The sequence below is a fragment of the Pan paniscus genome, chromosome 9 (genome assembly GCF_029289425.2).
Source record: "Pan paniscus chromosome 9, NHGRI_mPanPan1-v2.0_pri, whole genome shotgun sequence".
NCBI lineage: Eukaryota > Metazoa > Chordata > Mammalia > Primates > Hominidae > Pan > Pan paniscus.
The window spans coordinates 13,861,227-13,884,723 of record NC_073258.2 but is presented as its reverse complement, the minus strand read 5'-3'; the positions used below and the strand labels follow the sequence as shown (position 1 = coordinate 13,884,723).

The following is a 23,497-nucleotide window of genomic DNA, read 5'->3' as shown; positions in this document are numbered from 1 at the left end:
GAGGGACTCTCCAGGAAGAGCCTGGGGAGAAAGCAGGACCAGGAAGATCCCCTGAGGGGAGTGGTTGCCTGGAGTGCCACCGTCTCACTTGCTTTGTCAGGTGGGCCCCACCTCCACTCCCAGAACCCTGGCATAGCTGGATGCTGTTCCTAGTGTGTCTTGGCAGACAGACCCCAGTTCACAGTCTACTTTGATCTTCATTCTAGAAGGGGCCTGCTCACTCTTCCCACCCCCCACCCCCAGGTCAAGCAGCCTCTATGAACAATTCACTCTGATAGACTAGGACCTTGCAGACTTGCTGAGGTCAAAGAGGGGAGGGTCTGCCAATCCAAGATGGAGGTGTCTGGCTATAGCGCATGAGGTTTGGCCACCGCCCCGGGTCTTATCTGGTGGCCGAGAACCGGGCTTTACCTCACTCATTCCTCCACTGCTTCCCCGCCTCTCACATGATCGTACAGCACTGAAGCCCTTGTTGTAAATTTGCCTCATACATATCTCCAAACAGTCCTGGGGGATCTCTGCAGAGAAGCCCCCTAAGTTGTTGCTCCCCATCCCTGCATCTCCTTCTGTGTGCAGAGCTCAATAGAATGGAGTCTGTCATGACCATCAATTCCGGCTTATTAGACAACCATATCCCTCCCCTCTCAGAAATGCCTTGTTTTTTTTTATCTCTAGTGGAAAATGGCTCAGCTTTCAACAAGAATAAAAGTAAAAAGGGAGGTTTTTATGGCTTAATTTTACAGGAGAATATGCCTGTTCTCAAAATGAGCATGGGCTCGGTCTCGTGCAGTTGTGAGTTCTCAAGGAGCTTAAACACGGAAGGGCTGGTCCCAGAGTGTGACTTCCAGAGCTCTGTGTCCTCAGCCCTTCTCTGCAGAGGTGAGCAGAGAGGCAAGTGCAGAGGCAGACATCAGGGCAGAGGGGAGGGAGGCTCTGGGCGAGTAGGCAGGGTCCCGGCTGCGGCAGGACTGGAGCAGAGTGTGTGGGTGGCCCAATTCTGGGAAATCCAGGTGCTCTGGGAGGGCATCTTAGCAGTACAGATTTGGGAGCAAAGGCCACTGGGTCAGTGCTGGGTTGCCAGGCCGAGAAAGTGGCTGGACTCTGGAGCAAAAGCTCTGGGCTTGGGTCACCGAGCAGTCCTCTCCCATGCAGCTCTTGGAGGCGTGTTCTTTTCAAGGTGACTTGGACTGCAGCACAAAGCCCTCTGTCCTGAGTTCAGTGTCTGCAGCGATGAGGATGCATGACCAGGAAGGATGTAGATGTCTTGCTTGACATGCTCTTCTTCCCTCTTTTTGCCCCTGCCCTTCAGCAATGTACATTCTGCTTCAGTGTTGAGGTGAAGATACGAACTACAGACCGTGTCATGATGTGGCATGAACGTGTGTTTTGTGGAACCTGAAAGGGAATTTATTCAACACCAACGGAAGACCTGCTGCTTGCATCATGGTGTGCAGCAGTGGGCAGGAGGCTGTGAGCAAGGCCAGTCTGTGCCCTCAGAGCTGGTGGTATAGGCATGGGGGACCGCCTGACCTGGTGTGCCTAGGACTTTCAGTGCTGAAGCTGGGAAGGTCCTGGGCAAACTGGGATGAGCTTGTCACCCTACGTAGTCACGATGGTGGCAAGGGGATGTGTCCTGTGGCATTTGTGGGTTGGGAGGGAGGGGAAGTTGGAAAACATGTAAGATAGAAGAGCCTCAATCTTGTGGAGAGAAGCCATCTGAGTGATCCTTTCTTCCCATTTCCTTATTCTGTGACCAAGACATAGAGCAGAGAGGGAAGGTGGCTCATTCATGGTCACACAGCAAGGTGGGGCAGAGCTGGGAACAGCACCTGGGTGACTTCATCCTCTTCAAACGCTTTCCCTAAAACGATCCCCCCATATCATCTTCCTTACCCTGCCCACCCCTCGCCTCTCTGCTCACGCAGGGCCACATTAGGTCAGGTGTGGAGAAACTGAAGGCTGAGGGAAGGTGTCTCCTGATGCCAAGAGAGAGGCCACAGCGGCAGCATGGCTGTCGCCAGGAGGCCCCAGCAGTCCCAGGAGAGAAGAGAAAAGAAGGATTGAAGGAGGTCAGGGCGTTTGGCCTGAAGGGATTACAGTGTAAAGAAACTGAGCACTTCTGGAGATTGCGAATGTGAGGAATTGGGGCCATTCATGCAGGAGGAGGGAGGATGGGAGAACAGGAGCCTGCTGGCGGCGGGGAGGATCGAGACCTGACTCTCCTTCCAAGGGAGGAGGTTTGTAAGAAAAAGGAGCAGTCTGACATCAGCGGCAGACACTCAAAATGTAGGCCGTAGATAAAACAAGCAAGCTGTTAGGTTCGTTTCATTCCAAAAACATTCATGGAGTGCCTACTAAGTGCCAGACTGTGGTCCAAGGTTGGGAGACAGCACAGTCCAAAAGCAAAGTTCCTGCTCTCAGGGGGCTTCATTCTAGTAGAGAGGGGCAGACAATAAACAGGTTCGAATGTGATGCCCTAGAGAATGTGTTCAGCTATGTTCAAATGAGTTTTCTTATGAAAACTTTAGTTCAAAAGTCTTTCTTGTGAAAATCGTGATCAGCAGGGCTTAGCTTATTATACAAATACAGCATTTCATTCTGCATGGAGAAAGACCATCAGGAGACCAGCTTCCAGAGACTGGCAGCTCAAACCATCAGGGCTGCTGCTGGGAGGAATTAAAATTGGTCTCCTCAGAAGGGGGAGACTGGGCACCACGTTCAGAAGTAAGAAGGGAAGAGAGTAGGGGGAAGTAGTTAACCCCCATCTCTGAACACCCTGGAAATTTGGATACTGAGGCTCTGGGAACGCAGTGCAGACCCCGTGGGGAAGTGCAGAGAGATACAGAAGCAAAGTCTTCATTGCTGGTGGAGTTTAGTAGGGAGGACAGTGAACTTGTGCCAATCCATTGGCCTTCTTGGGAGCTGTCTATTATACTTTATATAAAAGAAGAATTCATGTACTATTTGTTTGGCCACAGATGGTATTACTTTTTAAATGCAATTAGCAAGTGGTGTTTGTGTTAATACTCATCTCTGTCAGTTTCCATGCCTAGGGAAAACCCAACTGCTGGTCTTGATCTCCATAAAGAAATATTAGCTAGAGGACTTATTTGACTGTCAACCATAAATCTTTTAATTGCTGTTCTAAAAATTGTATTCACATTTTTCTTTTCCAAAAAATTGAAAAAGATCCGATGAGCCTCAGAAGGCATACCAGTCTTTCTCCTTCATTCAAGTTCCTCCCCTCACCTCCCTATTCCCTTCATTCTTTCACCATGGTTAAATCAGCTGGTTCCCTCCTCTCCAGCCGCAGCACTGGTTCCCTTGGATCCACAGAACCCTTGCACGACTCACTTTTGCATGCCATTTAAGTTTCTGATCCAATCTGTCTTCCTCAGAGAGGCCTTCCTGACCACCCCTTCTACAACAGCTTCCAGGGCATCATCTCATTCTCTTGCCTAGAGTTTCTTTTCATCTTAGCACTTGTATGAAATTGTATTTTTTCTTCCATATTTATCTGTTTTTCTGTCAAAGCATAAGCTCCATAAGGACAGGGACTGTGGGACTGTGTCCACTTCCTGCTGTACCCTCAGTGCCTGTAACACTACCTGCCTAGTGGAAGATACTCAATAAATATTTATTCCATTAAATGCAAGAACAAAGGAATTCTACACCAATCTATTAACTTGGTTTTATTAAAATCACAAGTACGAAGTAGATTTAGGAAAAGGCTCAACTCCTTCTTTCCCCCATTCCTCTCTGGCGAGAGAGAAGGAGAGCTGGAAATAGAATGGGAAAAGTTTCTGTAAATTTCTGGTAACCATGGAGATGCTGATCTTAGTTTATTAATCTCATGCTCTTAAGCAGGCTGGGGCCCCATGGTGATTTCTCCAAATTGCTCATTGCTGCTTATCCTGCAGCCTTCCTCATTAAGGAAGAGCAGGCCCATTCCTATTCTGCAACACTTTTTTCTGCAACTGCAATTACCAACAAGCAGAAGCGCTGTGCAGTTATGCTCATTATTGCATGCTCTGACCTGGCTGCACCTCCCGCTCTGGAGCAGTGGAACATGGTCACCAGCCCTAAAGCCCTGGAGCCTTCAGTGGGAACCCTCCTCTCCAAACCCAGGGCCTGGGACAGGGCTGTGATTGCTGCCCCATTCTTTCATTCATCTACACAGAAAATGGGAGCTTAGTGCCTTCTAGAACAGCATTTAGTATCAGGCAGGGAAGGGCACCAGCAGTGGTCTCCTGCCCATAAAGACTATGCTTGCAGAGGAGGGAACTACTCTCAGGAGACATGGCACTTTTCATTGTCTGGCCTCTCATGGGATCTGATTTCAGAACTGTGTGTTCCTCTTCATGTGGGGAATACCTCAAGTTCTCAAGAGACCACCAAATGGCTTCAGGATTTCAGCAGAGCTAGGGGGAAATGGGCCAGTTAGGGGCATTCTCTTTCATGGCCATTCTGCTTCAAGGAGAGATCCTGGTGCAGGTGTCAGAGGACCAGAGTTGGGATTCTGTCATGGTAGCTGACTCAGAGTGCAGCCATAGGTGGGAACTCAACCTCTTTGAGCCTCATGCTCCCCGTCTGTGAAATGAGACTGGACCTGGTCCTTCTACCTTTTCCTCATGTTGAGACTGTTTCTAGCTCCAACCCTGTTCTGGAAACTGGATTTCTGTGATGAGTGAGAAGCAGGAGAAGTTGCAGGCAGTATGCCTTCTGGAGTAAAGGGAAGTAGATTTTGGCAGAAGTCTCTGGGAGGAGGCGTCTTTGTCTCCTGAGGCTGGATGCCTGAGGTCTGGCCTCACCTAGGTGTTGGTTACCATTTTGGAAATACTACGAATTTACTTTGGTTGCATTTCCCATTCTACTGGATTTAGAAACATTGAATCATTCTTCCAGTAAACAATCAGGGACTACCTGCCAGCTGCCATGTGCTATCCTAAGTGCTCATGGCATTACTGTTCAGCTGGCATAGTCACTGACAACTTCAACTCAGGTGTGGGGTGAACTGGTTTCAGTGCTTGTGGGCCTTTCTGCTGGACATTTAGGGCTCATCTTAAGTGCATCAAAGAAGGGGCCCTTGAAAGAATCTGGACTCCCGAGCCCTCCAGCAAAGCTGGAGCCAGGACATGGGCTGGGTCAGCTCCTGAGGTGACTCCAGCTGAGTCACAAATCTAAGCACTTGGCTGTTCTTTGCAGGTGCCGTAACCTCTCATTTCCTGACAGCCTGCCAGAGGTGAGCATCGTGTTCATCTTCGTCAATGAAGCGCTTTCAGTGCTGCTGCGCTCCATCCACTCGGCCATGGAACGCACGCCCCCACATCTGCTCAAGGAGATCATTCTGGTGGATGACAACAGCAGTAACGGTGAGTGTCGGAGCTTCCCAGGGCCCAGGCCCTACTTCCTGAGTGACATCTAAGCTGATGGTTCAGCATCGTGGTTCACATTTGCTCAAGGCTGTCTGTGGCTGCTCTTTCTCTGGAGCATAGATGAGAAATTCATGGTGGCCACTGCTTCAGAAGGTTCACTCCGTCTGAGCATGGCCTCTGCATCCCAGAGGGGTCTGGTCCTTAGGCTTTTTCTCCTGGCTGGCTACTCTCCCCTCCCATATTCCAGTGCAATATGATAAGATAGAAGGCCCTGACCTCCTACCCTACCATGTACACAGTGAACATGTCCAGTGACTCTTTTCCATGATGCATCATTTCACCTAGTAGGGTTCCACAGCCTCTGCCTGGAAGATTGTTCACTGGTGTTATGTTAGCAGTGGCAGTGGTGATGATGGTGCTGGTGGTGATGGAGGTTGTAGTGGTGGTGATGATGGGGATGGCAGTGGACATGTAACTCAATGACAGCAACAGACTTGTTGAATGTCTAGCCTCTTTGCTGGATCCCCTGTTCCCTGTTCCATCTGTCCCTAGCCAGACCCTGGGTGGCCTGCAAACAACTTGTTGAAGCCATCATATCACTAACTCTCTCTCTCCAGCACTACCAGCCACCCCTTTTCCCTGGTGTACATTTCTTGGTCTCTGATTCTTTGCACTCCCATATGCCATCATATATCATTCCAGACTGAAAGACCACATTTTGAGACAGCTGAAAAACCAGTGTTCTTGATAGGACCATTTATATGAATGTATTTCTGATAATGCATGATTTCTTAAAATAGACTGCTGGGTCACTGTATCATAGAAACACTAAGCTTGTTTTATCTTTTGAGCTTTCTCTGCTGTCAGGTAATAAATTTCCTAGTGAATCAGTTGCTGTAATGAGAAGTTCAGATGGGCAATTTGTGATTTGTTATCAATTAAAGCTGAAATACATCGGATAATTGAAATGTATTTAATCTGAGAAAGCAAATCTTCATTTTCATTTTATCATCATGTGGTAAGAAGTGTGGGAGCAGTGCTGTAAGGGGATTTTAGAAATTTCTGAAGGGCTTTGCTGGAGAATCATTTGACTCTCATTGTTCCGTGGACATGAAGAAAGGAAAAGGCATCGAGGATGCAAATAGGCAACATAGTCTTAAAGGTAATTGTCTATCACGGGGGAGACAGGAAGGGCTCAGCTCCCATCTCTGATGGCTGCCTACCATCATCTAGCCTGGGACCCAAAAAACGGGTGCCTAAGAAAACTCCCATTCCCTAGTGACTAATGCCAGACAGCCTGACTAGCCTGCCCCACACACTCTATCCCTGGACTTCACCTAGGCCTGCTGATCCTCCTCACGTCTTACATTGTAAGGAGGCACAGGATGGAAGAACCAGCATTCAAGGATGAAAACATTCCCCAAGCAAGAGGCTCAACTCCTCACATAATAAGAGAGAAGGGTATGGAGCACTAGGAGGAAGAAATCTCGGAGCCTTTCATTTCTTCCCTGTAGTGAGAACTTTTTCATGTCCTTAAGGATGCCATTTGGACTCTAAGTCATATGGACAAAGCTGATATTGAGTCTGAGAAATTTAGATAAGGAAGGTGAATCAGATATAGAGGATTTCCTATTTGAACTTAAAGAGTTTGAACTCTATTTTGTAAATGGCAATAACTATCTAAAGCTTTTGGTCAGAGGAATGATGGGGTCAGAGTTGGGCAATGGAGGAATTTGGTCATGCTTTATTATATTGGCTGGGGAAAAGGGCATCTTGAAGAAGGGAAATGGATGAGAAGGCTATTGCAGCAGTAGAGAGAGAAGTCAAGAGGCCTGGAGTCAGGGACAAGTTATAGGCCTGAGAGGTACTATGAAGGAAAAATCTGTTGGACCATTTGGCTGAGAAGCCATGGGCAGGCGGGCCAACAGAGGGGAGGTCAATGATGGCTCAGAGTTTCAAGCCAGGGTGATTCAGAGGATGGCAATGCATTGCCCCAGAAGAGGCAGGCAGCAGGAGCAATGCCCTGGTGCAGTAGTCCGTCATCAGGGATGCAGACGAGCAGCACCCTAGAGCTTTCAAAACCAAAGCTCTAGAGCATTGTGGTGATGGTTCAGTAAAGTATCTTGATTGTGGTGTTGGTTACACAAAGCTGTACTTGTCATCACAACTGCATCGAGCTGTATATGCACACCCAAACCAGTGCCTGCCTATGTAAGGAGAGGTCCGAACAAGCTCTGTGGATGGTAGCCATGTCAGTGGCCTGGTTTTGATATTGTGCTGTGGTTGTGTACAATGTTATCATTGGGGAATACTGGGTGACGGGCATATGAAACCTTCTTGTACACTTTTGTGAATCTATAATTACTTCAAAATATTAAGTTAAAACAAACAAAAAGCTCTCCTAGGAGATTCTAATTCAGTGAGTTCAAAGAGGGTTCTAGACATCGCTGTTTTAAAAAGCATTCTTTTTTTTATTTTGTTTTTTTTTTTGAGACAGGGTCTTGCTCTGTTGCCCAGGCTGGAATGCAGTGGCACGATCACAGCTCCCAGGCTCCCAGGCTCAAGCAATCCTCCCATCTTAGCCTCCCGAGTAGCTGGGACTACAGGTGCATCCACCATGCCGGGCTAATGTTTCGTAATTTTTGTAGAGATGGAGTCTCACTATGTTGGGCAGCCAGGTCCCAAACTCCTGGACTCAAGCAATCCTCCTGCCTCGCCCTCCCAAATTGTTGGGATTACAGGCGTGAGCCACCGAGACTGGTCTTAAAAAGCATTCCTAATGATTCACAGCTCTGTTAGAGAAGCTTTAGTTTCAGGAATAACGTGTGGCTTCACTTTTGAACATATTTGGTGTCCAGTGCATGGTGTGAAGGGCCAGAGCTCTGGACTAAAGCCTGAAGTCATAGATTCTGGAACCCTCTCCACCTTGGATGATAACTGACCACGGAAAAGTCCCTCAGCCTCTCAGAGTCTGTTTCTCTCTCTCTGGAAAATGGAGATGATAAATCCTCCTTTGCTTGCCTCACCTGCCTGCAGTGGTCACATCATGTGTGACTGTGAATTGATCCCTGTCACTGTTACCCTCCCTGAGTTCTACCCCATTTCCAGGAGGCAAGCACATAAGCCAGCAAACTGCACGGCAGGAGCCCCAGAGGGGAAATGTGGGAATACGGATTTGGAGTCTCACGCGTGGAGTAATTAAAGCCATTGACTGGAAGGAGAGGAGGCCAAAAGGGCAGAGGAAAGAACAGAAAGTTAGAAGCTTGAGAGAATACTGAGGGTAAGATATGTAGGCGTCAGGAGGAAGAGTGTTAGCAGGTGAGAGAGGAGGAATGCTCGGGAGAATCTGGAAGACAGCACAGTCTCCGTGGGCAGAGAGAATTTCAGGAATAAGAGAACTGTCTATTCACATGAAACCACAGACAGGTGGAAGGACAAGGAACCTGAGCAGAAGCCACTGGGTGTGGAAGGGACAGACCTGGGAAACCTCAGCGAGAAGCTTTAGTGGAATGTTGGAGATGGGGGCTGTCGAAGCCAGATGAAGATAAAGAGCAGGCAGTGAGGGGAGATTTTTCCTCGAGGATTCTTGACTGTAGAGGAGAATCACAAGCTCAGGCAGGAACTGGAGCAATGTTTTCCAAAAATAAAAATTAAAAATTACCATCCTCTACAGCAAGAAATAAAGTTACATCATGACCCAGGATGACACACCCACTCACACCCATACACACACGATGGGAACACGACTTTTAAGAAACAATACTTACCCTCACAATGTGCAAAGCACTCTGCTATTTTCTATTATATTCTGTTCAATTCAATTCTATTGTATTTTATTGTGTTCTAGTTCTCTTTTCTTAAAGGTAGGTTGTTCTCGAGACCCTGAGTGCATATTAGAATCACTTGGAGGGCTTTTAAGACATTCAGGGCCCAGGTTTTACCGCTAGTGATTTAATGGGTCTGGGGAGGTGGGCACCTGAGGCCAGAGTTTGGAGCAGGGCCTCTGAGGAGGAAGATGGGATCCAGGGCACAGAAGCAAGAGTTGCCTCCGAAAATAAAGGACTTGTCTTTCTTCTGCCCTGTGAGGGAACAGGGAGGCAGCAGGAAGCAACGTGGCTGTGGTGACGGGTACCCAGAGTCAAGCGCAGCAGCAGGCTCAGTGGCCTGATGGCCAACAGGGCCAGAGCGGAGGCCAGACATGGTGGGAAGGGGCCTGGCCCTGGCTAGAGTTCCCATGTGGAATGGGACAGGGAGGTAACCAGGAATGGGGTTCCTTGACCCCAGGCTGAGCTGAACCCTCAAAAGGGGAAGAAGAGACACTAGAGTGAGCTCCTGGAGGAAGTGGCCCCTCTCTAGCCTTAGGACATGGCTAAAGGCCCTTCGGACCTCAGCATGACTTGGAGGAAAGCGGCTATGGCCAGACCCTGTGCAGACTCCACGCGGGGAGCTGCTTATCTTGGGCCTCTCACTCAGCGCAAGACTTTCATGTTTTTCAAATCAGGCCAACTCAGCTCGGTTCAACTAAGATTTCTGTAGTACCAGCCTGGGCTAACGGAAGGAAGAGGGTGATGGATCAGACCTAGTCCCTGCCATGGGGAGTTCAGCAGATAAGTCTAAAGTGGGGATGAAATGTTCTAGGACTTGGTTTCCAGGCTCGGTTCTGCTGCTTTCTGGCCATGGGTCTCTGGGCTTAGGTTTTCTTATGTGCCACGATGGGGACATCAGGCCCTGCCTTGCCCTGTCTGCCTCACAGAGGCACTGGGGATGAGGTGAGGGAATCGGAGTGAAAGTTCCCTGTAAGCTTCTGGGTGCCAAGGGTGACTTAAAATGACAGTGATAAAAATAACAACAGGAACAATAATCATGACAACAGCTGACAAGTAGCCACTGTTGAAAGACAGCTGTTTTGGTGGGAAGAGCGCAGAATTTGGCATTCGGCCAGCTTTTCCTTTCCAGCTCTTTCTGACTTTGCGCTACCTGTGTGTTCTTAACCTCTGCGAACCCTATTTTCCTTATCTGTAAAATTGAGATGTATAATTCCCACCTCAGGGGTTGTTGGGAGGCTTGAATGAGATAACACAATGGAAGGGATGTTGGTGTTTAAAACTCTAAATTACGCAGCCGAGCAGAGCCGTCGGAATGTCTTCCTCACTAAGCCTTCCTTCCCAGGCTTCTATTACTGGTTCCGTGCATGCTGGCGCCTCGTGTCTCCCCAAGCTCTCTTTGGCCACACCTTTGCTTTGGGTCAGGCCTGTGCTTCCTCAAACACAGGAACTGAGGAACAGGGCAAAGGAACAGGGCAGTCAATCACTGCTTTCTTCTTCCAAGCCTCTCTAGACCTTTAGCTCTCGCTCAGAAGCCAGGGACTGAAGGCTCTGTAAGTGGCCATTATGTAGGAGCCTGAATCCCTGTTCTCTGTCTCCTTAGCAACTTTCTCAACAAGCTCCACTTTTTCAGGGGCTGGCTCCGATCTATCATGCTGTCACTCTGCTGCAGCAGTCTCAAACTTTAGCATTTGAGTTTGGTTAAAAATATGGACATTTGGCAGTGTGTGGTGGCTCATGCCTGTAATCCCAGCACTTTGGTAGGCCAAGGCAGGAGGATCACTTGAGCCTAGGAGTTCAAGGCCAGCCTGTACAACATAGCAAGACCCCGTCTGCATATTATTAAAATTTTATTTTTTGAATAATATGGAGATTCATACCAGGCATGCCACTGCCTCAGGACATTTGCCCTTGCTGTTTTCTCCACCTGGAATGTTCTTTCTACCCCCTCCCCTCTACCCTGCTCCATATCTGCACAACTTGCTCCTTTTCCTCTTTAGGCCTTTACTCAAATGCCTCCTTCCCACTAGGGAGGTCAGTGAATCACTCCGTTTAAGGGCAGCACTCCTCCCTGTCACTCCTCACCCCATCCCTTGTTTCTTTTCCTCTGTATCTCCAACTGCCTTCTGACATACTGTGCTCACTAATTTACTCTCTCCTAATTATTTGCACATTTCCCTCCCCCAGTGTGTAAGCTCCATGAAGACAGGGGCCTTTATTTTGCCACGTGAAGCATCTCCAGCACCTAGAATAGTGCCTGGTATTTGTAGTTGTTCAATAAATATGGATTTAATGAAAGAACTTTGAATCTGTAGATCTGGGGCAAGGCGTGAAACCTGCATTTTAGCATGGCTCCAGGGCACTCTGATTCTTTGTGAGTCACTGTTCTAATTGTTGTCCTCCATCTGTGCTGCAGCTGAGGAGCCTGGGACAGCTGCCTCCGCCTCAGCTCCCCCAGAGCTAGCCTCTGGCTGCAGGCACCACTGGGTGGAGTGTTTCTTCCTGGGCCGGGGTCCTTGGGGCTTCCCTGTTGCATCCCAGGGATATGGCATGAATGTGGGGTGGAGTGCAGAGGAGAAGGTAAGTTTCTCTTCCTGGCCTGAACTCACTTCCCATCCTCAGAGTCAGATGATCAACCCTGAGCCTCCCTGCGACCATGTTACCCAACCTCTGCAAGCATTCCTGACAGTAGCGACCAGGCTCTGCCTGCTCTGCAGCTCGAAGGCCATGTTTCCCCTCCCCTCCTCATCTTCCTTGTCAAATCAAGAAAATGGTGGGAGCACAGCTCTGAGCCTGCTGGTTTCAATTACCAGACTTTTCAGCAAATCCCAATGGACCAATGTCTTTAGCTGGGACTGCATGGTTCAACCTCTACAGACTTCCAGAGGGAGAGAAGCAACAGGATTTTCAGTCAATAGGGGCATCTCTGCCTTTGACTCTTGGCGTTCATTGCTTCGTTCTTTCAGTCCTTCAACAGGTTTTTGGTGGCCACGTGTTTTGTGCTGAGTGCCTGGCTAAGCACTTTGGGGGCTTGTTCATGTGACACAGGTATTCCAGTACCTGGCACAGAGCAAGTGCCCAATGAACGTGAACTCTTTCAGGTTCCCTCGCCAGCTGTCACAGCTGTTCCCTCGCCCCATCCCACAATTCAGCCACTTCCACTTCTGGGGGAAAAAAAAAAAGTTTTCTTTGCTGTAGTCAGTTTCTGTTTCCTTTTTGAACTCATGTCCTCTTTTGATAAACATAAAAATCACATACCCTTCTTTCATGCCACTTGAAATTTCAAAGTTAATTTGAATTTGTGATTAAAAGCACATCAAAGCAATGGTAATATCAAATATTCTTTTAAGAATCCCATGCCCCGGAGATGTCTGTCTGCTCTGGGTTGGCAGTGCCTTGCCCAACCTGAATCCAGCCCATCACTTGTCTCCTGCTGCCGCTTTCAAGCAAGGCAGTGGCTGGTTCCCGGCTCTTCATGTGCTTGAAGGCTGGATGGGATCTTCTGTCTCTCCCAGGCCAGGGATCTCCTTTGCTCACGGACCCGGTCTTCATGCTGGCCATGTTTGCTAGAAACCTCCCATATCTGTTGCCAGGAGAAGGCATACAACTCAGCGGGCCTCAAGAAATGGGCAGAAGGAAACTGTCCCTCCCAACAACAGTGTCAGATGGGCAGAACCCAAGGTCAGCCAATTAATCCTAGCTGGCTCTTGGAAGGAAACTGCGGACCTACATTGGGCAGAAACCTGCCAGTGTGCCACTTCTTTGCATGGCAGAGCTGAGCTAGGGCCCTGGGTCTTCTGACTCCCACAGAAGACCACATCCTCCAGCACAGGCAGTCTCATCGCTTTGTCCAGCATGCACTTCTTCCTGCTTGTCTGCACTATCTGTGGGCATGGTGGCCCATAGCCAGACCATCCTGGTTTGTTCCTTTGCTGGGAATGAATGTCCTCTGCTACCCCACCCACTTTGCTTAGCTCCAGACTTCCAAAGTCAGCGTTACTACCACTGTTTCCAGAAACTCCTCCATGGCTCTGCCCCTAGCACCGCCGCAGCTGAATTAGGAGGTTGGCCTCAGTGCTCCCACGCACCCTGGCTCCTCCTTATCCTGCTGTATTTTACCTGGTTATTGACTCACTAAATTACAGTGAGTAGTTTAGGTCAGACTAGCCAAGGTGACCAGTGTGACAGGAACATGATCCTGGTCATCTCAAGACCCCAACAACAACTAACCCAGTGTGCCGCTCATCGTAGTCATTCTATCAATTTTGTTGACAAAAGAATAGTCATGATCTCCCAGGGAAGTAGATGTGGTCACCATCTCCACTTCATAGATGAGGCAGCTAAGTCTCAGAGGGTCTAAAAAAGAAAACAGGGACAGGCTCAAGGCCACATAGCCAGGAAGTGCTAGGACAGGAATTCAAATCCAGGCCCGCTGGCCCTGGACCTCGTGTCTCCTCTACTCTCCCACTCCTGGAAGCCTGGGAGGCATCAACTTGGGCACCTCCTCTCTGGTCTCTCCTGACAGCCAGCCCACCCCATTGCTTCTTAGGGAGGGCAGACCAGAGCCAGGACAGCCGCCACATGCACTAAAATGGCAGGTCCAACGTAGGTGAGCCTCCCTGGTCCTCTCTTGGGTGCAGGTGATGGCTGGGGTCCTGCATCTACTTTGTTGGGGGCAGCAGGCAGGCTTGGCCAGGAAGGGTTCCCCAGGCTGGTGTTCAGGCTTCCAGCTAGGCACCACTCAGCTAGCTGCCTCTGGCCAGGGCTGAAGTTTGACACCCACTTCTCCAGGCCTGGGCCTGAGACTCAAGTGACCCCCAGTGCCCCTAGATAGAAAGAGTCCTGACCAGGCGCCCCCAGCTCATTGAGCGCTTAGTATGTGCCAGAGCTATTTTAAGTACTTCACCATAAATTAATCAGTGCCATATGATGGTGGTATGGACCATTACCAATGTCACCTGATGTAACAGGGAGGCAGACCCAGCGAAGTTAAGGAATTTGTCCAGAGTTACAGAGGTGCGATTTGACTGTTTGGTTTCAGAGTCTACACCCTTTACCATTAAACAGGCTGCTTGCCTCTGGTACACCATGGGTCTCTGATTCCAAACAACTTATTTGAATTTTGTCCTTATCCCTTTTCTCCATTCCCTCTGGAGAGAGAGAGATGTTGGGCAGCAGGACCAATGAAGTAGGAGACAAAAAGGGAACTTCAGAGAAGGGTGTGTCTGTGTCCTAGCCTCAAGCTTTGCCTGGAGCTTTGCCTGGGGTTTCGGTAAGAAGGAGAGATGGGTTGCATAGAGGCTTCCTGGCTTCTGTTGGGTGAGAGGTAATTGAACAGTTGGCAGCCATGCTTTAGGTCACCTTGTGAGAGGGAGGCAGCTTCCTATTCTCTTTGAAATAGGGAGAAGTTGGCATGCCTGTGTGAGTGTGCATGTATGTGCATGTGTATGTCTGCACATCTTTATACATGTATATGCAAGTACTCTGTTCATGTATGTACACATACGTTTGTTGTGTACATGTGTATTGTGTTACATATATATAACACATGTGTTTGTGTGCATGCCTTGCATGCATATCCATGTGTTCATATTCATGCATACAAGTGTGTGTGCATGTGTGCACACATGTATGTGTTAATGCATCCATGTGAGCACTGTGTTTGTGTGTGTATTGTGTGTCTGTGTGTGAGTGTGCTTGTGGGTGGATGTGGACCTGTGTGTGCGCACTTACGCAGTAGTGTGCATGCATAAGCAGTGTATACAGGCACATGGGCACGTGGGCTTGTGTGTGCTTGTGTGAACAGTGGTGTTTCAGTCCCCACTAACAATGGGTTGAGCCTCTTTCACCACCCACTGCTACCTGGAGCCACCTTCAAAATCCTGATGAATGACAAATAATTGCACAACTGTGAATCATTGTTATTTTTAATTGTTGGTAAGAAAGTCAATGTAGTGATGAAATAGAAACAGAGCTCCCCAGATTGCTTGCCACCAGCTGCTGGGTCCTTCCCCACCCCCTGCAGAACCCCCATTATCCCTTGGCCCAGAGTCTGCCTAATCATTGTTTAATGTTTCAAAGATTCTGTCCTACACAAGAGATACTCATTCCAGGCTGTAAAACTACCAACAGCTTTGCATGCAGCTGGAATAATTGCAAAAGTTAAAAAAAAAAAAAAAAAAAAAGAACAGAGGAAAAGAATGGTCCAACGGTATTGTGCTTTATGGAGCTTAAAGAATCCCATGTAGCTAATCAAATTACAACCAAGACTCAGGCAGCTTAAAGGTATTTACACAGCCAAGCACATGGGCTGTCAGCCCGTTCAGCCAAAGGCTCTTTGCCACTGCCTGCCTCTATGGCTTTGACCAGTGCAACTAGGCTGGCTCACCCTCAAGACTGGCAGCAAATACCTGGCAATGTTGGGGTGCACACCACCCAGTACCACCTGAGTCCTGGGTTCTCCTATTGTTGCTCCTTGCTGCCTGGGGTTGCCTCTACCTGCCACATCCTATACCAAGCCTGAGAGTTCCTCTTGGGCATGGCCACTGCTACGTCTCCTCTGGTGGTGTCCAGCAGCACTTTCCCAAGCTCTTACTGTAATGACTTATATGACTATTGAGTTTCTGGCTACTCTGAGTATTGAATGCCCATCTCTCCCTGTTGATTCAAGCCCTGACCTCAGGCCTGGGCCCTGCTTTGGCCAGTTTCTATGGAAGTAAAATTTCTCTCATAGATATAGATATAGATATAGATGATATAGATATCTGACAGATTCAACTGATTCAACTGTGTCCATTTCTGAACCTACCTCTCAGCTGCCATGCATGATTCTATGCCAGAGCACCCAGGCCAGGGGCACATAGGGGCTAAAATAAAGTCTGTGCTGTCTATTTGCTAAATTATGCATCCCGGTATAAGTCTGTCTCCAAAGTGCCTTTTCTAACTGTGTAGTCCAGAGAAGGCACGTTTTGGCCAAGTACATCAAGATGCTGTGTGCTAGCAGCGCGGCCAGTCCTGACCTCTGCAGAGACTCTGCAGAGAAGTATTGTTTCTTTCCAGTGGGTGGCCTTGACTTAACATCAGTGCAGCAGCCTGGGATGACTTCCCTGTACCTGCTGGCCAGCAACCCCAGCTTTCCTCAACCTTCTCTGCATTGGTCCTGCGTTTGGCCTGCCTCTGTTTCCTGTCAACTTGCTGTTCTCTGATGGAATGGAATCTTGCTCTGATGCCTGCCTCATCCCCTTAGCTGGGCCCCAGCTTCCCAGCTAGCCCTGGTCAATCCTCTTCCTTGAGGGGCTAGACTCTGTTCCCTGTACACCAAACTGGGGCTCTGCTTCCACGGTTCGATCCACCTGGCTTCCTACATCATGGGGGCTGGGACTTCCCACCGATAAGCTCCTCCTGAAATGAGCATCCTTAGTGATGCCTAAGTATATCAGCTGTTGAGTCACCCGCCTCTTTGTGGACCAGCCCCAGGGCTCAGTCCGTTTCTCCAGCTCTAGTCCTGCATGTTGCCAGCCTCTTCTCTGCTCTCACCAGCCACTCTGCTGAGGTCCCAACATGCTGCACCGCTGAAGCTGCCTGAGCCTGGCAGTGGTGTGGGTAGCTCATCACTCCTCTTGGCCCCTTTACTCGATACAGGAAACTGTCTTAGAGAATCAGGAACTCCCCAGCATGCTACCCTGCTGACGAAGGACAGCACCTGGGAGGGCAAAGGACCTTCCTTCTTTTTGCTCATGAGCTCCCTGTAGCAATCTACAGCAAGAGGGCTTTGTACCATTTTGCTTTACGGACTAGCCAAGGTGACCAGTTTTTGATAAATGAAGCTGGCAGGAATCAAATACAAAAAAAAAAGGCCTTCTTCCCCTGGTCAGCTGTGTGATCATCTGTCAACAGGGAAAGTCCCCAAACTGGAGCTGAGTGTTGGGGGTAAATCAGGAGGGGTTTCTCTTGCCCTCTGAGGGGCCCTGTTGCCAGCCACTGGGATCAAGCTGTCCCTAGAAAGGGCCAGGGAACATTACTCAGGGCCACAGTGCAGCCAGCAGGAAAGGTCTCCTTGTTCATTCTTGGCACCCAGCCTATCTTTCTCAGCAGCTTGAAAAGACAAACTCAGGTGCAGACAATAGTTACAGCTGAACACAGGGCACTCCTTGTATGCCAGGGTCCTCATTCTGCTTTCCTGAATAGTTAAAACAGTTAAAAACTCAACAAATCAAATGCTTCCTACTGATATTAAATCTTTGGAGTATGGAATACCTTCTGGTGGAATTGATTTCCTGAAAGGCTGCCCCAAACCATGCAGTCACCCAAGTGGCCTCCAGTAGCTTCAGAGTCTCAGTGCTCAGCAAAAAGTGGAGCATGCGGATGAGAGTTAAGTGCTGTAGCCACCCCAGCTGCTGCCCATATCTGTCCTGCATAATTATCTTTCAGAAGATGAGCACCTCCTTGTTGGATGGTGAGGGCGGGAGGTGGTGCTAGAGACAGCACTAGGAGTTGGGGAAGCTGGTGCAAATGACTGGGTCTGAGGGTCCCACAGCAGGTATGGGCTCCCCTGTGCTGCATAGCAACAGAAATCTGCTCTCTCCCATGGTGACTGGGAAGCCAGTTTTGGTGAGGGAGGTTTGTTTGTTCTGTTTTTTGTTTTTTCTTCTTTCAAAAATGAGAGCCCTAATCGACTCTCAGGAGACCTAAATTGGGAAACCAATTCAATTTTTTTCAGGAACTGTCTCTCCTCTCTGCTCAAGCCCACAGGGACTTGCACCCCTTCTGCTCTTACAGTCATGCATTCATTTAACAAATTGAGTACCAGGCCCAAGGCTCTGCAAGAGGGAGGCAGCAGGGAACCAGATGCGGTTCCTGCCATCAGAGAATGATAGCAGGCAAGTAGACAGGCGTTCCAGCCCTTATTTGGCACAGATGCAGACTGCCCAGGTTATGGTTGATTTTAGGAGCTCATATCCCAAGAGCTTATGGCATAAGTAGAATTTTAGGGAGGAGACGCAAAGGCAGCCTGCAGCAGGGTGTTCTAGCTAGGCCTGGTCTTGGGGTGGCTGCCATGAGAGAAATCCTGAGAATCATATTGACACAAAGATTCTTACTGCACTTGTATTTTTTATGTTAAAGTTTGCATGGTTTCTTTTCCTTCTTTCTTTCTTTTTTTTTTTTTTTTTTGAGACAGGATCTTGCTTTGTTGCCCAGGCTAGAGTACAGTGCCATGATCTCAGCTCACTGCAACCTCTGCCTCCTGGGTTCAAGCAATTCTCATGCCTCAGCCTCCTGAGTAGCTGGGATTACAAGCATGCGCTACCAGGCCTGGCTAATTTTTGTATTTTTAGTAGAGACAAGGTTTCGCCATGTTGGCCAGGCTGGTCTTGAACTCCTGACCTCAAGTGATCCACCCACCTTGGCCTCCCAGAGTGCTGAAATTACAGGCGTGAGCCACCATGCCTGGCCAGTTTGCATGGTTTCTAATAAAGGATCGAAACAGAAAAAAAGCACAAAACAAAGAAATGTCTGACTAGTGAGCAGGAAGGCTTTTTACCAGCAACCACTAACAGAAGGCTAGTTTTTCTGGATGGCCCCATGGCTGACTCTGACCTCTTCTGTGCTGCTAGAGTAGAGACTTGATTTGTAGCCAACCAAAGAGGGCATGGCCTGCGTGCAGAGATATGTGATTCTCTTGGTGTTTTCCATCGCCGGTCCCCATACTGTGACTTCCAGTGGCCTTCTCCAGTGGCTCAGGTGGTTCTCCACTGAGCACCTGACCTACAACTGGGGTAGTGACCTGGTTCACTGTGTAGGTCCTTTCCACTCTAATGGGCTTCCCCTAAGGGGCATTGGGCAGTTTGGGGCAGGCAGCCCTAAAAACTAATCCAACATCCTCATTTGACTGGAGAGAAAACTGCGATCCAGACAAGTTAAGTGAGTTTCCCAACATCACACCTAATTCATGGCAATGCCTAGAGACCAACCCTGGTCCAGTGCTTTGCTAGCTGGACTCATTCATTCAACAGACATTCACAGAGTGCATTCTCAGGTGTCAGCCATCACGCTCAGCACACCAATCCAAAGATGGATGAGAAAGAGTTTTTGTCCCCAGCGAGCTGGCAGCCGAGTGCAGATGATAACACACAAATGAGCAAAGCACACAAAGCAAAGTGCTGAGTGCCATGAGCCACAGGTGAAGGGAAACTGTGCTGGAGAAGCCCAGAGGAGAGATCTCAGTCACTCTGGGAGGGCTTCCTGGAAAAGTTGGCATTTGAACTGGGCCTTGGTGATTGAATGGATTTGGGTAAATGGAGATGATGATGGAAAAAGACAGAACCTGCCTTCGTTTTTGAATCTTCTTAATTAGGGAAGGAATCAACATGATAATTTATTAGGTACCTGCTGTGTTCCAAGCACTGTGCTAGGCATTTTTACACATGGCTTCTTTAATTTTTTCAGTATTTCTCCCCATCTCATAGATGAGGAAACTGAGATTCAGCAGTAACTTAATCCTAAATAGAGACAACTTCTTTGATTCCTTCTTCTCTCTTTCCTACAAAGCCTCACCCAATGCTGTATGCCCCATGAGGGCTCAGTGAATGACTCTGAGGACTGAAGGGAAACAGAGACAGAAACATGGGGATAGAAGAGTTTTCAAAGTCATAGGGGAAGGCAGCACTCCTTTTCCTTAAACAATGCATGGCTGAGCACAGAGCCATTTAGTAGTTCTATCATCAGAATACATGTCTTCCTCGCAGGTATATACACCCCGCCTTCAGGCTGGTATATTAACCTAAGTGAATACAGATAAGAGCTATTTGTTTTAGCTAAGCATCTTTCATGTGTTAGCTCATTTTTCCCTAAGGACATTCATAGGAGATACATCTTAGTATTATTAATACCATGTTCATTTCACAGATGGGAACGCTGAGGCTCAGAGAAGCTGCAGGTTACACAGCTGGGAATGGCAGACCCAGCATTTGAGCCCTAGTTGGATCCAGCTGCAGAGACTGAGTCCTTAACCTTGTTCTATGCTCAGGGGTCCTAAACTCAGTTGCCTAACAAGGCTAGACAGTGTGAATATGAGATGTGGACCGATGCAAGGCAATAAGGAGTGGTGGAAACTGGTGAACAAAAGAATGAGCCCAAGCCCTCCTGAGAGGGTCAGCCAGCACCGTCTCCAGCCTATTGCTGGCCTGCAGGACTGGCAAGTTTTCTCAAGTTGGAGATTCACACTTTTATGCTTGGTGGGCTGAACAAGACACATGGGCAGGTCAGATATGGCCCTAGTCTGTCTGTCTGCAGCTTCTGCCATATTGACTCCCACTTTGAGAAGCAGAAGCTTCTCTTGAAATGCTTTTTATCTCAGGCATCCCTGTTGAAAACCCCCTCTTGCACTCTTTCCTCCTTTCTCTCCGTCTCTCTCATAATTACTTGTTCTTCACATCTCAGAAAGCAGCTACTCCAGATAGGCTGAATTAGCCACTCCTCGGTGCAACTTTCCTTCACTGTGTGCACAATTTGAGGGCATCATCGTTGGCTATATGGTTTAGTTCCACTGATTCAGGGAGGCCCCTTCTGAGCTGAACAGCCCTTTCAGAAAGGTGCATGGTTTTGCAATGGTGGTGTGGATTCTGTCCCTGGGTTGTAGACTCAGATGCCATCCTGGGTGAGCCACTTCCCTGAATCTTGAGACATTGGAAGGAACTTGAATCAGGTTCCCTGGTCCAAGTCAGGAGTAGGAATAGATGTGGCCAGTGCCTGAGAAAGCCGACCAGGCTGCAGAGGAGTCACATAGAGGAAGGGTCACTTAGGACAGCTTGTCAGTCAGGTGGGGCTCATCTCAGCAGGACTCTGCCCAGGAGCAAGGGCTGGGGGAGGGGATGGGGCAGGGCTCAGTCCTATTCATGGGTTGGCTCAGGGTTTGGGCTGCTATCATTTTCAGGTGCCATGGCTCGCCACGCTGCCCTAGCTTCCCTAATTCCCTTCCCCTGTGTGGCTTCCTCTTCCTGCACTGCCTGTGACCCGCTACCCTGGGGGATGGTTGTGGAGTGTGTCTGTGGTGGCTGTGGTTGGTGTGGTGGCGGCTGCCATCTGGGAGTAAATAACCACAGCACGTCAGAGCTGAACAAAACCCAGGAATAGATCTTGGGCCCCGTGCTTCTCTCATCCAGGGAAAGGAATGTGAGTTGGAGCTTTACAAAAGCAAATCTTTAAACCTTTCCTCACCTGATGAATTTGATGGGGTGACAGAAATGAATTAGAAATTAAGTAGGGGCTCAGAATTTACATGAGCTCCATGCCAAATGGAAATTAAAAAGAGTGTCTCCAACAGGGTTAATGGTGAAGGTCAGGTTCCCAGCATCCTTGGCATGGTGTCCCTACCCTGGTCTCGGGAGGAAATTGACTGAAGGATCCTGCTGATGAGATCAGGAGGTGCAGAGCGGGTTCTCCACCAGACAGTGGGAAGGAATTAACTTGTCACCAAATGACATTCAGTGATACAACAGAAAATTCCAGCAATGCAGGGACGATTTTAATGCCAGGCTACCCAGTGGTAGCACTGACTCTCCACATTTCCCTAAGGAGCTTAGACATTGAAGAGAGGAATGTGTCTCTGTATTGGACGAGGCCTCTGGCTAATTCACAGGCCCACTTCCTGTGGACTGTGTCTGCGAGCTTGTCGGTGTTGTCAAATTTCATTTGGCTTAAAAATAAGAACTAATGCAGAGAATCAAAGAAAACAAAGTTGTTTGCTGAGTGTTCCTGACCAGGGCTGCTCAAGCATGAGGCTGAGATATTGGCTGAAGTGATTTTATTTTCTCCAAAAAGAACATTCAGGGTTGCTGTTTAATCTTTCTGGAGTGAGTTCCCACAGTCTTAGGTGCCCAGCTGCTGCCCTCTAGACCTGTCTACTCCATATTCCTATGACATGTGAGTCCAACAGTGGAGAGCGTTGCTGATTGCTGAATTCCTGAATTCTACTTGGCAGGAAAAACAAATCCCACCCTCCTGCTTTGCAAATGAGATGGGTGGATGGATGCATGGATGCATGGGTGGGAAGACGCATAGGTGTGGGTGGGAGATAGATTCTGTCTTCTCTGTTCTATGTTTTAGGGTTTTTATGCCCACTTTAGAGACGAAGGGACTGAGAACCAGAGGAGCTGAGTCACCAAAGTTCTCACTGCAAGATGGTGGCCAAGCTAGGGTTTGTGCCCACATTTCCCAGCTCCAGGTTCAATATGGCTCTCCTCTCCTTTCTCATATTTCCCACTAGACTCTTTTTGTTTTTACTTATGTATTTCTTTAACTGCCTTGTACCTAGAGACAGACTCACATGAACTTGGAGGACCTACTTATTATACAAGTAGGTGGCTACCAGGACACATTATTTTCTCATTCGGCAACTATTTATTGATCACCGTGTGGGCAGAATTCTAAGTCATCCCCCACCCTTCCCAGCCCTGATTCCTGGGAAGTGGTGTATATTCACTTCGCCGAGTTATTCAAGCAAATACTAATCTGAGTCCTGCTGTGAGGGGAATTGGCTGACGTAATTAAGGTCCCCAATCGGTTGGTTGGGCCTGACATAATCACATGAACCTTCTGAAAGCAGAGTGTTCTCTAGCTGATGGCAGAAGGGGAAGTCACAGAGATGTACTCTGGTGGCCTGAGTAGAGACCCATGCTGTGAACTGTCCATGCGGCAAGGTGATGGGGCAGCCTCTTGTTGCTAAGAGCATTCCCCAGATGACAGCCAGCAGGAAAGCAGGGACCTCAGTCCTACAACTGCGAGGAAACGAATTGTGCCAACAACGAGTCAATCTCAAAGAGGACCCTAAGCCCCAGTTGAGAACTACAGTGCTGGCCAACACCTTGATTTCAGCCCAGTGAAACCCTGAGCAGAGAATCCAGGCTCATTGTACCTGGACTTCTGACCTATAGAAACTATGAGATAATAAATTTGTGTTGTTTCAAGCTGCTCAGTTTACAGTATTTTGTTATGCATCAATAGAAAATGAATCCATCACTAACCGTGTGCAAGGCCAGTATGCTGTACACTGGGAATATGAGATTGACCCAGTCCCTGCTCTTACAGAGCTCCCAGCCTAGTGTGGGAGACAGACAAGAAACAAATGTAATTATTACAGGCCATAATAAATGCCTTAAAAGACATAAAAAGAATGATATGAAATAAATCTAATGTGGGGTGGGGAGCATGCTTCAGGTTAGATGATTGGAGAAGGCCCCTCTGAGCTTTAAAGGATGGAAGGAGAGAGCCATGTGAAGAGCATGGAAAAGTGTTCCAGGC

At 48.5% G+C, this 23,497-nt stretch overlaps 1 protein-coding gene across 2 annotated transcripts in view; it reads left to right on the top strand.

The window, feature by feature from the left end:
- The window catches only part of GALNT18 (polypeptide N-acetylgalactosaminyltransferase 18), a 350,566-nt gene that overhangs the window by 184,196 nt on the left and 142,873 nt on the right, over positions 1-23,497 (top strand). For both annotated transcript variants that reach the window (XM_003818167.5, XM_008971424.4), the window contains exon 3: positions 5,206-5,372. In XM_003818167.5, coding sequence (XP_003818215.3) covers positions 5,206-5,372 — 167 coding nt within the window. The remainder of the gene's footprint in view (positions 1-5,205; positions 5,373-23,497) is intronic.